This window comes from Pleurodeles waltl, chromosome 2_1 (genome assembly GCF_031143425.1).
Source record: "Pleurodeles waltl isolate 20211129_DDA chromosome 2_1, aPleWal1.hap1.20221129, whole genome shotgun sequence".
NCBI classification, from domain to species: Eukaryota; Metazoa; Chordata; class Amphibia; order Caudata; family Salamandridae; genus Pleurodeles; species Pleurodeles waltl.
In genome coordinates this window covers 283923774-283939969 of record NC_090438.1, presented here as the reverse complement: position 1 = coordinate 283939969, position 16196 = coordinate 283923774, and the positions used below count along the sequence as shown (strand labels likewise).

Here is a 16196-nt window from a genome sequence, read left to right as displayed (position 1 = left end):
ACTTTCAACACAAAGTGTTTCTCTCTCAGCTCCTTGTTTTTCTCATTATCTCCTCCAGCCTTACCGTCAAGATTGGAGGCAGTGGCCAGAGGGGCGGGCATCTCCACTAGCTTGGATGCCCTGGGGCGCTCTAACAAAAGGGGTGACCCTTTGAGGCTCACCGCCAGGTGTTACAGTTCCTGCAGGGGGAGGTGAGAAGCACCTCTACCCAGTACAGGCTTTGTTCCTGGCCACAGTGACAAAGACACTCTCCCCATGTGGCCAGCAACATGTCTGGTGTGTGGCAGGCTGGCAGAAACTGGTCAGCCTACACTAGAAGGTGGGTAGGTATTCAGGGGGCATCTCTAAGATGCCCTCTGGGTGTATGTTACAATAAATTGCACACTGGCATCAGTGTGCATTTATAGTGCTGAGAAGTTTGATACCAAACTTCCCAGTTTTCAGTGTAGCCATTATGGAACTGTGGAGTTAGTGTTTGACAAACTCCCAGACTATATACTCTTATGGCTACCCTGCACTTACAATGTCTAAGGTTTTGCTTAGACACTGTAGGGGCATAGCGCTCATGCACATATGCCCTCACCTGTAGTATAGTGCACCCTGCCTTAGGGCTGTAAGGCTTGCTAGAGGAGAGACTTACCTATGCCACGGGCAGTGTGAGGTTGGCATGGCACTCTGAGGGGAGTGCCATGTCGACTTAGTCATTTTCTCCCCACCAGCACACACAAGCTGAGAGGAAGTGTGCATGTGCTGAGTGAGGGATCCCCTGGGTGGCATAAGACATGCTGCAGCCCTTAGAGACCTTCTCTGGCATCAGGGCCCTTGGTACCAGGGGTACCAGTTACAAGGGTCTTACCTGAGTGACAGGGCTGTGCCAATTGTGCAGACAAAGGTACAGTTTGGGGAAAGAACACTGGTGCTGGGGCCTGGTTAGCAGGGTCCAAGCACACTTTCAAATCATAACTTAGCATCAGCAAAAGCAAAACGTTAGGGGGTAACCATGCCAAGGAGGCATTTCCTTACAATGCCATTGACAAAGATGTGTGAAACAACTCCCACACATTTCAAGAAGGATAACCCTAATTTTATGGAAAATTATTTCAGTGATGAACATTCTTAAATCTCCTTTTCCTAAAGTACATGTATATATTAAAGAAGGAGTTCCGGGGTCCGCGCTGGCAGCTGGGAATTATTCAACATTTCTGACTATCAATGAAGAAATGTAGAAATAAGGGTTCTGTCAGGCATGGTTTCCTTTAATAAGCGTTCAGAAGGTGCTGTGGATACCTGCAAATTGGTTAAAACATTATGCGAGTACGCTTAAGAGTTCCTGTGCAGTCATGATCATGCTTATTAAAAAATTCACAAACCTAATTGACATTTCACTCACAATTTTATTTTCCCCGTCTTGGTTCAGGTTTGCTTATTATTACAGATGCAAATTTTTCTGATCGGGACCCTTGTTTATTGAATTCAGGGACTGTTTTGTTTTATCCAGCCATAAGAATTCGGCTCGGAAGATGGCTGACAGAACAGGTGACCTTGGGATCATGTAGTTCTATGTAATTCGAGGGCATGGATTAATGGTAGATATGTAATGAGATGTCTGTTTTTTTTTTTTTGTTTTTTTTTTTTGTTTTTTTTTTTACGCAGATGGCTATCCCTGATGACTTTGTTGGATTGTTTCTGGAGTGGTACCACATGTAGGCGACTTTGTGGGGTTCTGAACAGATTATTATTTATTATTTCAGGTATGTTCTATCAGTTTTCAGGTGGAGCTTTGAAAGAATTCATTTGACCACTGAGTGGTCTCTGGGAAAACGCATCATGCAACCTCTTATATAGTTAGTTATCAGAGAGGTAATCAATGGTTAAGGTTATGCTTTCTTCCTTAACCTACCTTTCTTTCCCTTTTTTCCTTTATTTGCAGAATTTGTGTGGACTATAACTCTTTGTTGATTGCCAAATGCTTACTTTTTCTGAATTATGCAACACATTTTGTTGACATTAATTGGTACAATAACTGTGAAGTTGCACTTATAAATGTTTGCTGAGAATATAGAAATGTGTACCTTCTCACATGTAATCAAGTCATGATAACATGATAAATGACTGTGTGATAAAGATTAGTTCTGTAGTAATTATGCTGCTAAATGATTACTGTTTTTTGATTAAATAATCAGTGGGCAATGGGCTCTAAAATGTTAATACATGTCATTTGTTTTGGTCTTGCAATTATTAATTTCCACTGGAATTCCATAAAAAGTGTCTAATCCATTTAAAAATAACCGAATAGTAATATGACAGTGACAATATTCTTTAAATGGTTGACTGATGCCTGAAATAGGCAATGTGAGCTCTCTCGAAAGTATGTTTTCAACTTCTAAATGTATATTTACTAGAAGTCAATGTAATTTTGTTGTGCACTGTAGATATGTGCATAATGAACTGAAATACTGACATTTGATGATGAAGTAAGAGGACGGCCGAAAGGAGTGCGGATATTAATTTGTTAGTATGTTTTTTCAGTACCTTATAATTACATAGCTTTCATCAAGTGCTGGGGATGGCCCCCTGAAATGATATGAGCAGGACCGAAATGTTGACGGGTTATAAATTCCGCCAGGCATAAGAGAGCTGCGATCAAGAAGTAGAGTGGGTCATCACACTGAACCACACAAAAGGTGTTTTCTCCTTCACGCTTGGACCCTTGAGTCCCCGGGCTTACTTCCTTTATCTGGATTTTAAAATGTTCTGTTTGTATTTGAACTATGTTTCTTAGAAGGAATGTATGATTGGGTTACTTTGACTTTCTCTGTAGGGCCACATATATGGTATTTCTGTGGTATTTTGACATTGTTTTTTTCACTATATAAAATTAAGAAAAAAGACTGTGTATTCTGTTGCTCTCTTTTGAGTTTGACTCCACTTTCATCAAGGATAAATGTGTCTGTTCAACTTACCAATTAATTTATGCAATGTCCAAGTACATCCTTTTTTTTTTTTTTTTTTTTTAGTTTTGAGCACGTGGAGCTTGGAATGGGGTACCAACCCTTTTGCAGGAGGCCCACAATTCTAGAAACTTCTGGAACGTCTAAGGTGACAGTATCATCGCTTACAAAATGGTACACTGTCTGATGGCCATTACATCTGAGGGATATGGGAGCAGAAGCCCACGCCATGCTGGAGTCCAAAGCTCACATGATAATCTGGATCGTTCTATAAGGCACCAGAAACTATTTGTAGGTATTCATTAAGAACCCAAGGTTATTTAGTGTTTGATGGGTCAGGCATAGAGTGGTCTTTGCCACCCTGCTTGTTGCTGCTGGCAATAGACAATTCTCCACATATGGGTAGCAGAGGCTACTGCCGGCATAAAGCTCAACGCAGCATTTTAAGTAAGCAGGTGCAGCAATGAATCCTAATGGCGACTTCCTGTACTGGAAGTGCTGGCTTCCACAACAAAATTGTGGTACTTTCTGCATTTTTGTAGGTACACATTAAAGTACCCACTGGATGTCCAGTATTTCCTGAAGACAACGCATATGAAGGTGACAGTACGGTATGAGATGAATGCAAGACGACATCATACCTAAGAGAGATTTGTAAAAGCGAACTGAAAGTGACTTTCTTTTTTTGCACTCAGGCTTGCCAAAGTTATCAATTTCTGTTGCCTCTCGAATGTAGGGGAGGCTATGTTGCGGCTTCTATCCAGTATGTCTCCTAGGCAAGTTATAATCCGCGATGGTTGAAGCACTGACTTGCCCGGATTAAAGCCATAGCTTGTTGAAGAGGCCTATGCAAACTCCGGTAGATGCTTTTGCGAACTGGTTGGTGGAAGATTTCACCAAACAGTTGTCGAGATAGGGAAAGATTTGATGCTGTTGCTGTCTGGGAAACTGCAACTGGTGGCAGGCATTTGATGAAAATGCAGGCGCTGACTTGAGACTGAAGGGTAACACCCGGAACTGAAAGTGGTTGCCTGCTACTGTAAACCTTAGTCATTCTCTGTGTTTTGGATGGACGGGTACATGTAATCTCCCTTGCTGAGGAGTTGCAATATGTCTTGGAGTGCAACCATGTGAGATTTTTTTTTTTATATATATATTTTTTTATATTTGTTGAGCTCTCTCAAGTCGAGAATTGTTCTCCACTGCCTTGACTTCTTGCGGATTAAAAAGAAACAGGAGTAGAAACCTTTTCCTCTTTGGGAGGGGGGAACTCTTTGTATTGCTCATGTTTGCAACATTGTTTTGCCCTCCCATTTGAGGAGGCGCAGATGCTTTTGTATGCATATTTGAGGCGGCGATAAGGGGGCTATTTCTATGAATTCCAAAAGGTGTACAAATTGAACTAGGTCAAGGACCGACTGATCTGTTATCCATTACCAATGATGCAGGTGGTTGGTGATTATACCTGCTACCCTACGAGGGAGAGAAAGGGTAGTTGTCAGTGCTCGGTTGAAGTCATTGTCTGGGAGAGGTGTGTCTGCCCTATCGTCCGGACTTCCCTCAGAGTAGGGCAGTTGTATGCAGCTGATGTAGTTGTCGCTGAGGGTATACAACCGGAACTGCAGAGTATTGGAGGAATACAGTGGATAGCGTATTGCTGATATCCTCCACAAAAGGATGGTTGCCCTCTTCCTCGAGTGCCACAAAAAGGCACTTTTGTGAATTGCAAAGTTCCCAGTGATTTGGCAGTGCCTGTATCAGTATTAATCGTTTGGAGAGCTTTGTCAATGTGCTTTCTAAACAAAGCCTCTCCATCGTTTGGCAAATCCAGTATTTTTGTCTGTACTTTCAACCTCAAATTGGTCACCTTAAGCCATCCCCGATGGCATAGAACTGCTGCGTCAGTAAGCTGCTTGAACCTGGTGGAAGCAATGTCCATGGTGCATTCTATGATCTCGGAGGAAGAACTCTGACGTTCCAGCAATACTTTTTTCTCGTCCACCCTGATGTGTTCAGGAAGCTCATCTTGATATGGTCATAGCGGACCACATTTGTCGATCAAAGCGGCCAAGGAGCGCCAGGGAATTTGCGGCTTAGTGTAAGGGCTGACATGGCCGAAAACTGTTTGCGTGGCTGCTCTTTCGAAGAGGTTGTGGAAACCTCCTATATCCTCCGGAGGCAAGCCAACTGGAGGAGGTGATGGAGATGCAAGACATATCCGTCCCATTCATCCTGATGATTTCAGAGTTCACCTTCTTCCCTCTTCCTCACATGACGTTGGATCATGTATTGGCACCACCAGTGGAGAACAATGTGGTGGCATAGTAGGAGGGAAATGTTCTGATGGCTAAGGAGTGAGCGTTTGAGGGGGCACAGAGTCTGTGGAGAATGGAGCGCACTGAACAGGAATAGACAATGGAGGGCAGCATGTCATGTAGTCTGCTAACAGACTGCAAAACCGTCAAGAAAATAGACAGAAGACATATGATTTCCTGTTGGTAATGTTGAGGTTGATAATAATCCTGTGAGTGATAATAATTTTGAGCACAGTGTTCACAATCATCCAAGTATTCCTGACATTTTACATGCAGCTGTAAAGGGCTCCATGCAGCCCAGCAGAGGCTGTCTTCTTCAGTCTTCATTATCCAGGAAGTGGGATGGCAGGAGTGAGGACATCTGCACGGAGAAGTAAGGGATGGTGTTATTCGCTTTTGTTTTAATTTTGTATTTTCATCGTTTGGTTCATCGATGAGGTCGCTTATGAGGTCAGAGGCAACGTGGTAAGTCTGGGCCTCGTTGTTGAAGCAGGAATCGCCATCAATAGGGTAGAGTCCATAGACAGGAGACCACCTGTCATTGCTTGTTGACTCGTCACCAACAGTGGAGGTGTCAATGAGCGAACCGTCAATAGAGGATTTGCCATCAGCGAGAGTTTCGACGATGGAGCAATGTGTACAGTCAAAAGGTACTGGAGCTGTAGTCATCAATGATAACCGTAGTCAACAAGAAGGATGTCGCCATCTACACCGTTAAAATGGTGACAGTAGGTCACAGAAGATACTGTGGACAGCATCTTCGTCAATGTCCTTGCCAACGGAGATGCCGTCGACGACCCATCCATCGGCACTGCTGAAGACGGCTTTTTGAAAACATGCCTCACCTGAAGGGGCGGTGTTGGGAGCTCTGAATTTGATTTCTGATGAGATTTCGAGGGGTAATCCGACTTCTTTTTGTCCTTTCTTGGTGGAAGAAAGGCACGTTTGTGAGGCGATTTGGAGGGGCTGCGGTGCTTATGCGTGCCCTCAGAAGACTTTTTAGATGTCTTTGTTAGAGGTTCCCAAGAGGTAAGAGGCACTGGTTCCTCTCTAGCTCCTATGACATGCGTTTTAGAAGAGGACATGGATGAGGTTACACTTTCCTAATCAGAGACCAGGTTTCCTCTGGATTTGAGTCTCTGCAACTAAAGGAGTCGCCGCTCTTCACGATCTTTCAAAGTCTTTGTAGAAAATGTGTGACATACCTTGCAGTTTCTTGTTTTGTGCTTGGGATTAAGATAGTATATCCAGTCTTTATGAGGGTCATCTATGTGTAGCCTCTTCTTTTTTACAAGTGCCACAAGGTCTGAAGAGCCCTTTTTTTGGTGTCTCTGACATGATGGAAGTCAGTTTGAAGCACCAAAAGAACAGATAGACGAAGCTGTGGAATATATTTCCAATGTAGAAAGAGAAAACTGTGAAAATCTACTTCAATCAGTTGTGACTGAAGGAAAAAAAAAACTGAGCAGAACTCAGTGGAGACTTTCTAGCACGATATGCGGTAGTAAATGTGAAAGAATGCAGCTTCTCCCAGGAAGGTTCTAAAGGGTGGTGTGACCTGATTGGTTGACTCTTAAATTTGGGACTTTATTTTATTTATTTTTTAATAAGGACTGTGATATTTTACTAAACTAAAAGGCCTGGGGCCTATATGCTCTATGTCTATTGTGACATTACTTTTTCTAAGGTACCAGGGACTCGCATCTCGACAACTGGGAATGATTCAAGCATGTGAATCTATGAAAGTTCCAAAACTGGAATAAGTATATCTGAACACTCTTGATTTCTTGTGGCAGGCTTTGGAGCACGATGACTAGCTGATGCAGGAAAGTACAGACATTGGGCTGAATTCACAGAGGTAGTACAGATATAAGAAGATGGATCTGCCTACTCAGGTTTGATCAGCGACAGAGATTATCTATAGAACTTTTCAGGCTGCAATCCCCTGTGCAAATCTTAAAGCTTTCTGGCAAACTGTCCCTTGACCAATGCTAAGGCAGGGAAGGCTTGATATACCTCTCAGTATAGCATGCCTGCAGGACTGTTCAGAGAAGAGAAGGCAGGCTCTATTCAACAATTAAATGTGGCTTAGGACCTCACGTCCAGTTGAGGAGGTGGGTTTTACTTGATGGGACAATAGTGTTTCTGAAGCAGTAGTTGGTTTAGCCTCAGAAGGTCCTCAGCCTCTGGATGTTTGCTGCGTCTTCACCCGTACCATAACACCTGGATCTAGCTGAACCAGGTGGGCAGGTACCAGAAAAAAACATTCTTGTGACCAGGTGTTTTCCTGGGTTACTTGAACTACTTGACTATGTCTGGTGAGATCACCTCCATGCTGAAGGGGTGGGTGCCTGTTTATCTCACTAGTAAAATACACTGTAATACATAAATCTTTTTTCTTCTTGCTAATGATCAAATCCTGTGTCTCTTGTTCAACTTGGGAATCCTAACAGCATGCAAACCAGACCGTTTCAGTTGGGCCTCATACCAATGGCAGATGCAAAAAGAACAAGTGATGGACGGAATGCTGAACAATGTCAAACATTCACCCCCAGTACAAAGATTTGGGCCTAAATCCATTATTGTTTTTCCTACCCATGCCGTTCCAGTTTAGACCCAGCCATATGCAAATCAATCTTGACCCTGTTCCCCATGGAAAAAGTCCAGCCCGAACTGCCAAGCCAGGGCTTCCCTGGACTGGAAACAAGCATCCTAGGACCGGTTTCAGGGTATTACCCTTTGTCAGCCAGGCTAGCTTGACTCCAGTGGCCTGGGGCGCGCGGGACCTAAGTCTGGGCAGTGGAAGGGCATGCCGAGAAGTGTGTCCCGGCCTCACTACGCACCCAGCATTTGGAACAACACTCTCACTTGCGATACAGAAATACCACATAGATACATACATAAATTTGACAATCAAAGAAGGAAAACTCAGTTGAGTAGAGGTCATGCAGTCAGATAGTCGGCTACAATTAAGCAGTCCCAGGAAGGCATGAACACATAGAAACTGGAAAAAATGAGACCTAGAGAGAGTTCGCTGTTGTCAGGTAAACAATTAAAATAAATAAACAGATTCAAGTTAATTTTAGTTCTAAGGTTGCTGATTTCAGTGATGATAAAAGGTGATAACAGTTAAACATAGGCATCTTTTGTTTCACTCTTAATTCACATAACATGACTTTGAATGATCTGAAGCTTCAGGAATTGAAATGTAAGAGAATATTGCTTTCTATTCAGATACTGTTGCATACCTTCTTGATTGGCGTACTGACAGCGTAAAAATTCTTCTTCATCTTCAATTTCTTCAGCCTCCTGATCATCAGACTTATTTTCATTCTGTGAATAAATGAGTGACTCATAAGTAAAGCAGCAGTAGAGCCACTGATTGTGCTCTAAACAACTGTTAATGACAATTTTATAAACCCTGGGTCCGAAAGGGGAAACGATTGTTTAATATTAAAAAATAAATTCTCTTGACATCTTTGTGTCCTAATGAACTCCCAAAACATAAGACATTGTAGCCGTGTACTGAATGGCTAACAAATATTTTTCTAACAACTCAAACGCAAACCCTCTTCTGAAGCACAGGGACCACTCACCAGGAAGTCTTCTCACCCTCCCTATTTGGAGGGGTAATGCACAATAAAGAGGGATTACAAAACCACTCTACTGTAGGCATTCAGTCAAACAGATGGGCGAGTCATCTATTGTTCTATAATTTTTGTCAATGCATGTAGCTGGCTTCTTAAACTCATACTGGAAATAGTCTGCTTCTGTAGCAGACACCAAAAGTTCAAATGCCCCTACAAGGGAAAACAAGGGAGCATATCATCTGGTGGAACATCCACAAGAAGTAGTACAGAATCCCCCCAGTTGAGGCCACATAATCATCCCACTTGTTGCTCTGATGTCCCAGAGGTTCCATGACCTCACCTTACTTCCATCCTCCTCTTCAGTAGTGTCTGCCTGGGCTTGCCAAGGTTGGTGGACCATACTAGGAAAAGGTTGATGTTGAGCTGATGGAGGTGGTTGCGAAAGAGTCTGGGACAGTGGCTGTACAGCTGGTATCATGCCAGAACTAGTAACATAGCATAGTAATCATCCATCATGGGGTGCAAACACTTAATTCAGCAGAACCTTGGAGTATTGGTGGTTCATAATGCTGGTCATGATGGTGTGAAAGTGCTATTGTTCCTACACCCAGTTCATACCTTCATGGTAATGAAAGTGGGGTACATCTTCACCCTAGCAAACCTCTTCATTACCATGATATTGACACATAACAGATTCATCATCATCTTCCTGACATTTAACACAGTAGTCATTCCAAATGGAGGCATTCTGGGATGATTCCCTGGAGTCCATAATTTTGATAGGCGGCAGCAGGTAGTACTAACCTCTGGAAAAACATCTGACCAACTCCTTCAGTGTAAATGAAACACTGCTCCAATGTTAGTTTTCAATGTGGGCTCTCCTTGCAGGAGGCTAGCTCTCTATATAGTGTACGAAATGATGTGCACTGTGCTGAGAGTCGAAGCAACCCCACTTTGGTATCCAGAGGTAAAAAGCAGACCACCTAATGCTCTGTTTTTGTGGCAATGTGGGTCAGCAGTTAGGCTAATCCAAGAGATGTGTTAAGCATTTGTTGTACTCACAGTATGAATAAATGTGGACAAGAATAACTAGACCAATTTACAAAAATACTTCTGATGTTTATAAAAAAGTTTAAGATCAAGATCATCAATACACGGTAAGTACTTCTTTTCTTATGATATAAGTTTAGAAAATGTTCTATTTTTGTGCATAATTAAGCACCACAGGAATCAATTGGATTTTCTAAAAAATGCATATAAAATTAGGTAATGCTCTCACAAATGTCACCTTCTGTTTTTAGGTCGAGGTCGTTGGAATGTCCCAATGGGCCAGCCAAAAAATAACAGGCAGTTTCTGGTTCCAGGACCACTTGGAAACACACTGCACAAATGGGGTGGAAAGGTAAGTCCGCTGGGTCCCCTTGGAGGGTGAAGGTTGCTGGATTCCCTTGGAGGGTGGAGGTCGTAGAGGGCTAGGGACCCCTAGAGCACAGCTGGTTGGTTGATGCAAGGGCCATGGAAGCCGGGTGCAGCACAGGTAGGTCAGCCAGGAGTTGTGTTTCTTAGAGTCCAGGGAGTCAAAAACAGGCGACTTGAGGGTGGACTGCAGGGCAGCAGGGCCATTCTGGGTGGTGATTCTCAGATGTCCTGAAGTCCGTCAACTAGTGCATGCTTCTGGACTTTTAGGAGTCCGAAGTGGACTTTGCTTCTGGGCATCTGTCGTTGGGGGTCCGGTACCCCGGGTAGCAGTATGCCACACACCTGGAAAGTCCTAGTGCCACCAAACTTGGCACACTTGCAAGTATTGCCATTATGGGCTGTTGTCCGTAATTTGGCTGGACTGCTGGGTTTGGCTCTTTGGTCAGCAGCTGGCCACTTTACTGGTCTTGACAGGTTTCTTGCCTGCTGATGCAGGGAGTGATACTTTCACTCAGAGAGAAGTTCTTGGCTATTTTCAGAAGGACGGAGGTCCTCTGGGGATTTGTAGAGCCCTTCAGGTTTCCAGGCTTCAGCAGCGATGGTCGAGTAGTTGGAGCAGCATGCAGGGGTTGGCACCTTTTTCTTTGTGCAGCAGGACTTCAGTTCTTGTTCCCTGGGTCTTCTTTTGTCCTGAATTTCTTATGTTTGTTGAGTCAGAGGTCGTGTTCCAGGGATGCCCTCTAAATACTATATTTATGGGGAGTACCTGGTAGTGGCCAATGGCCCACTTACCTCAGGATGTCTACACCCACTAAGTGATCACTTACTGCAGGAAGGGGCTCCATCCCTAACCCTGATAAGATATTTTCCTACCATCCAACATGGAGGAAAATTAAATGGAGTGGTCACCTCGACTACCACACCTCCCATCCTTGATAGATTTCCCACCGGTTTTCCTGCCTAAAGTGGGGGGTAAAACCGTTGCTCTGGTACAGTGAGTGCTGTAGAGAAGTGCACTCTTTTTGGCATGGGTACCCCCAGTTTTTGCCTGCTGTCAGTGTGTTTTGACTGTGTTCACTGGGATCCTGCTAACCAGGACCACAGTGACTGTGCTTGCTTCTTCTAAATTTGGTTGTTCCTGACTTAGTACACACCACAATTGGAAGGAAGATTCAGGCATGGTGTAGCCCCAAGCCCCAGCACTTATGCCTGCCACGCAGTCTCCTGTCCACTGCTCCAGTGACGTGGGGCACTTCTTCAGGTGTGCTGAGGGGGCCTCACTGTGACTCCTGTGCCTGCTGCCCTGGTCGCCTGTGTGGGTTGCCTTCCCTTCTTTTGACTCTCCCAGCTGCTGAGGGTCACCCCGGAGTCCCCCCCATTGGGTCGGGTCCCCTGGGCCTGGCAGGTCCTCTACAGCCCTGCAAAACCTTTTTCTCCGACCCTTGCATTTGCCAAGGCTTGCTGGTGATTTTCCAGCCCCACTGACTGACTGCAACACGACCACCAACATGGGAGATCACTTGCATCACTTCTGGAACTCCTCCTTGGCTCCTGTGCTGCACTGCTGACTTTCTTCGTCCACCGTCGACCTGGTCCTGCATCCACAGAAGAGTGGGTAGTAGCTCCTGCCACAGCCGGACATTCCATCCCAAACTGGACTTGGTCTCCTTCCTTTGCAGGTCCTCTTCTGTCAGGATCCACACATTTGGGTTCTCCTAGTCTTGTATGGGTCCTAATCCTTTTCCAAGTCTTCCTGTTGGTTTTGGAGAAAACCACGTACTTACCTCTGCTCTCCCTGGTCGCAGGAGTCACTCTGGTACTCCCCTTTTGGGGATCCTAGTTCCTCCAGCTCCCTTCTACTGATTCCACTTCCTTGGGTGGGGGGCTGCCTTTCACTTTCCACTTTTTTAGTATAATGTTTGCCCTGAGCCCTCACTGTTTGCTATTGCTTTTACCAGTGCCTATTGCTTTCTATGCTATTTACTGATTGCTAATATGTATAGAAAGTGTGTTTACTTCCCCCCAGTTTGGGTATTGCCTATACAGTATTTTAGTATTAGTCTTACTATTATAAAGTGTTTTTATTTTTATAATACTGTGTGGTTCTTTCATGTTTGTAAGTGCAGTGTGATTGGAGTGGTATTGCATAAGCTGTGCGTGTTTGCTAGATAAGTGTTGGCTGCTCATCCACTGCTACCTCCAGAGAGCCCTGGCTTCCTAAACACTGCCTAACTTCACTAATAGGGGATACCTGGAGCTGGTATAAGGTGAAAACACCATAGGTGCTCACCACACACCAGACCAGCTTCCTACATTGGTGGTGCAGCATTCGGATAAGACACTTGCAATTGCCTTACTACTCTGTCACTAGTCACTTTCCACAGGGAAGGCTAGTATTAGCTGTTAGGTACACACTACATTTAGTGTCAGGATTTCTAGTCTCCTAAGTTTGGGTAAACTAGGGGTCTACTATAGCCCTTCCGCCCAACTTTCCTAGGACGCCTAGTTGTTAGAGTAGTTAGGTACACCTACACCACTCTAGCAAGAAAGTCTTGAGTACAGCACAACTTTCAGGTCCCAGACTCTCACTATGAGGGTCTCAGTTTCCAGGAGCTGAGGGACATGTGTGCCTCTAGAAAACTGAAGACAGGGAGAAATCCCATTAAGAGTCTGCTTCTAGGCTTACTCCACCAGGCAGACCAGGACAGTGCAGGCAGGCGAATGAGGAAGTAGAAACTGACCCTCCAGGCCTAGACAGGGTAGATTTAGGCTACACTAGGGAGGATCAGGAAGAACATGGGGAACACCACAGTCCTGTTAGGAACACTGCAGGTAGTGAGAAGGGAAGTCATGTCAATAGGCCCACCTTTCCTCTTAGAGGGTTGGTCCAGAGTGTCCCCCAGGAGGAGGGATAGCTCTGTCAGTATCTGAGGGAACCCGCTGCTCCACCTCAGGGGAGGATTCCTTAGATAGGGAGCTTTGGAAACTGAGGCTGGAGGAGGCCAAGCTGAGGCTGCAGCAGCAATAGTTAGCCCTAGATAGGGAGGCCTTGGCAGTGGAAAGAGAGAGACAGGGTTTGGGGTTAGCACCCCATGGTGGCAGCGATCTTAGCTTGGGGTACACCAGAATCAGTGAGGACTCATGATTCTAGGAACCTGAGCAAGATAGTCCCACCTTATAAGGTGGGGGTGATATTTACAAATGGTTCTCTGCTTTGGAGCGGGCCTGTTAAGTTCAGAAGGTCCCCCACAGGCAGTGGGCAGAAATCATGGGTCTCTCCTTCTGTGACAAAGGCAGAGAAACTCCTCACTGTCAGAAAGGAAGAAGCTGACAATTATACAACACTCACAAATGAACTGTTAGATGGTTTTGGTTTGACCACTGAACAATACAGGTTTAAGTTCAGGGGAACCAAAAAGGAGTCCTCCCAAGATTGGATAGATTTTGTGGACTGCTCAGTTAAAGCTCTAGAAGGTTGGTTGCATGGGAGAAAAGTGACGGTCTACCAGGGCGTATACAATTTGATTCTAAGAGAGCGCATTTTCAATAACTGTATATCTGATCAGCTGCATCAATACCTGGTGGACTCTGATCTGACCTATCCCCAAGGATTGGGAAAGAAGGCAGAGAAGTGGGTCCGCACCAGGGTGAGTAGAAAAACTCAGACAGAGGCTGACCACAAGAAGGAAGCAGGTAAGTATCAGGACAAGGGTGGGGACAAAGACAAACAAAAAGTCTTCATCAGGCCCACTAAACTCTTCTGGGGTGGGTCTAAGTCCTCTTCCAACAAGAAACCTTGGTGCTACATTTGTAGGCAACTAGGCCACAGGGCAGGTGACAGTGACAGCACTTGTCCTAAAAGTAGCACCAAGCCTGCTACTACTATGTCTACAACTAGTACCCCTAGCAGTATGGACAACAGTGGTACAGTAGTCAGCCCCGGGGTGTAGCTGGGTTCACCTTTTGGGACTGTAGTGGGCCCTGAGGTAGACACAGAAACCCTTGAGACAGTTCTGGTCTCTAAGGGTGGCAGTGGCCTTACCACCCTAGCTGCTTGTCCCCTTACCATGGATAAGCAGCATCATTTGATAAATGGAGCTGAGGATGAGGCCTACAGGGACACAGGTGCCAGTGTCACCATAGTAACTAAAAACTGGTGTCACCTGAACAACACCTACTTAGTCACAGGTACCAAGCTACTGATGTGAATAACTCCACTCAGTGCCCTCCCCATAGCTATGGCAGACTTAGCTGGGGTGGATTACTGTCCCTAAACAGATTGTAGTGCCCTCTAACTTACCTGTAGAGTGCCTCTTGGGTAATGACCTGGATACCTCAGCTTGGGCTGAAGTAGAGTTTCAAGCCCATGCAGGACCTCCCTAAACACCTCCTTGCTTTAACCTCAACACAAACTAAACAGCAAGGAGAGAAAGGAACCCTGGCACCTGGAATATTGGCCTAGGACACACCTAACAACAGAGGCAGGCAGGATACAGAGTACCCCTGGTACAAACACCCACTGATGCTCCCACTCTTCTGAGGGAGGAACCCACTCCCTGGGTGAAACCTACATCTGAGGCGCCTAAGGCTATATCAGCTGAGCTTCTAGGGGTTAAAGAATCCACCTGGAAGGAACTTAAGGTAGAACATCAACCATGGCCTCATTTAGAAAACTTGGCACAGCCATCCATGTTCTTCTCTGGAAACCTTGGAGCAGCAACACTGCTTCAAACCAGAAAACGTAGGACCGCACTCCTGTCCTCCACTAGAGCCTTTAGGACAGCAGCCCTGTCCTGCTGTATATGCCTTAGGACAGCAACCCAACCTACTACAGAGCCACAGGGACAGCAATCCTGTCCTGCTCTAATACACTTGAACCCACAAGCAGCAATTCAAGAACCAGAGAGCCTGCAGTTTAGACATATTACAGGAGAAAATCCCAAACTGATAGGGTGGGCCATCTCCCCATAGGGAATGGGACATAGAGTGGACAATAGTACTGGGAGTACCCAATTCAATGTAGATGGACTCTCCAGATATTTCCACTTAGTCAATGAGGACTCATCTGGCCCTGGTTAGTCTTATTGTCCTTCGTTTGGCGTGGAGGGGTTGGGGTGGTGTTATGGAGGAAAGTACTCTCTTTTTGGCATGGTTACCCCAACTTTGTGCCTGCTATCAGTATGCTTGACTATTTTCACTATGATCCTGCTAACCAGGACCCCAGTGATTGTGCTCTCTCCCTTTAAAATTGGTTGCCTAGGACTTTGCACACCCCACAATGGCATACTGGTGCCCCTGGATAAGTCCCTAGTATATGGTACTTAGGTACTCAGGGCAAACAATGCAAAATGTGTCTGCAGGCCTGCCACTGCAGCCTGCGCGAAAAGTTGCATGATCCTTTCACTACTGGCCACTGCACCATGTCACTGTAAGTCACCCCTATGGTAGGTTCTCCTAACCCAAAGATAAGGGTGCAGGTCCCTGTGTGTGAGGGCACCCTTGCATGAGCAGAGGCACCCCTACGGACTCCAGCTCCATTGCAATGGACTTCGTAAGTGCGGGGAAGCCATTTTACCCATGTACTGGACACAGCTCACTTACCTGTGCCCAGCTACATAATGGGAACTCCGAACCTGGGCATGTTTGGTATGAAACATGTCGTAACCATACCCCAATACTGTTGCCAGTATTGGTTGTATGATTCCATGCACTCTGGGGGATCCTTAGAGCGCACCCCCCTCCAAAGTATTGCTCCTACCAGTCTTCCACAGTTTTCCAAGCAGCCTGCGCCACTGCCACCCTCCACACGCGTTTCTGCCCTCCAGGACTCGACAATCTGCAACTTCAGCAATGACTCTGCTCTGCAACATTTTTTCTCCGGCTCCTTCCACCAACTGCAACATTTCCCCAGCTGTGCATCC

General features: G+C 45.4%; 1 protein-coding gene across 17 annotated transcripts in view; it reads right to left on the bottom strand.

Moving 5' to 3' along the window:
- The window catches only part of MAP7D3 (MAP7 domain containing 3), a 543746-nt gene that overhangs the window by 147118 nt on the left and 380432 nt on the right, over positions 1 to 16196 (bottom strand). For all 17 annotated transcript variants that reach the window (XM_069212462.1, XM_069212464.1, XM_069212463.1 and 14 more), the window contains one exon: positions 8515 to 8599. In XM_069212462.1, the coding sequence (XP_069068563.1) occupies positions 8515 to 8599 (85 nt within the window). The remainder of the gene's footprint in view (positions 1 to 8514; positions 8600 to 16196) is intronic.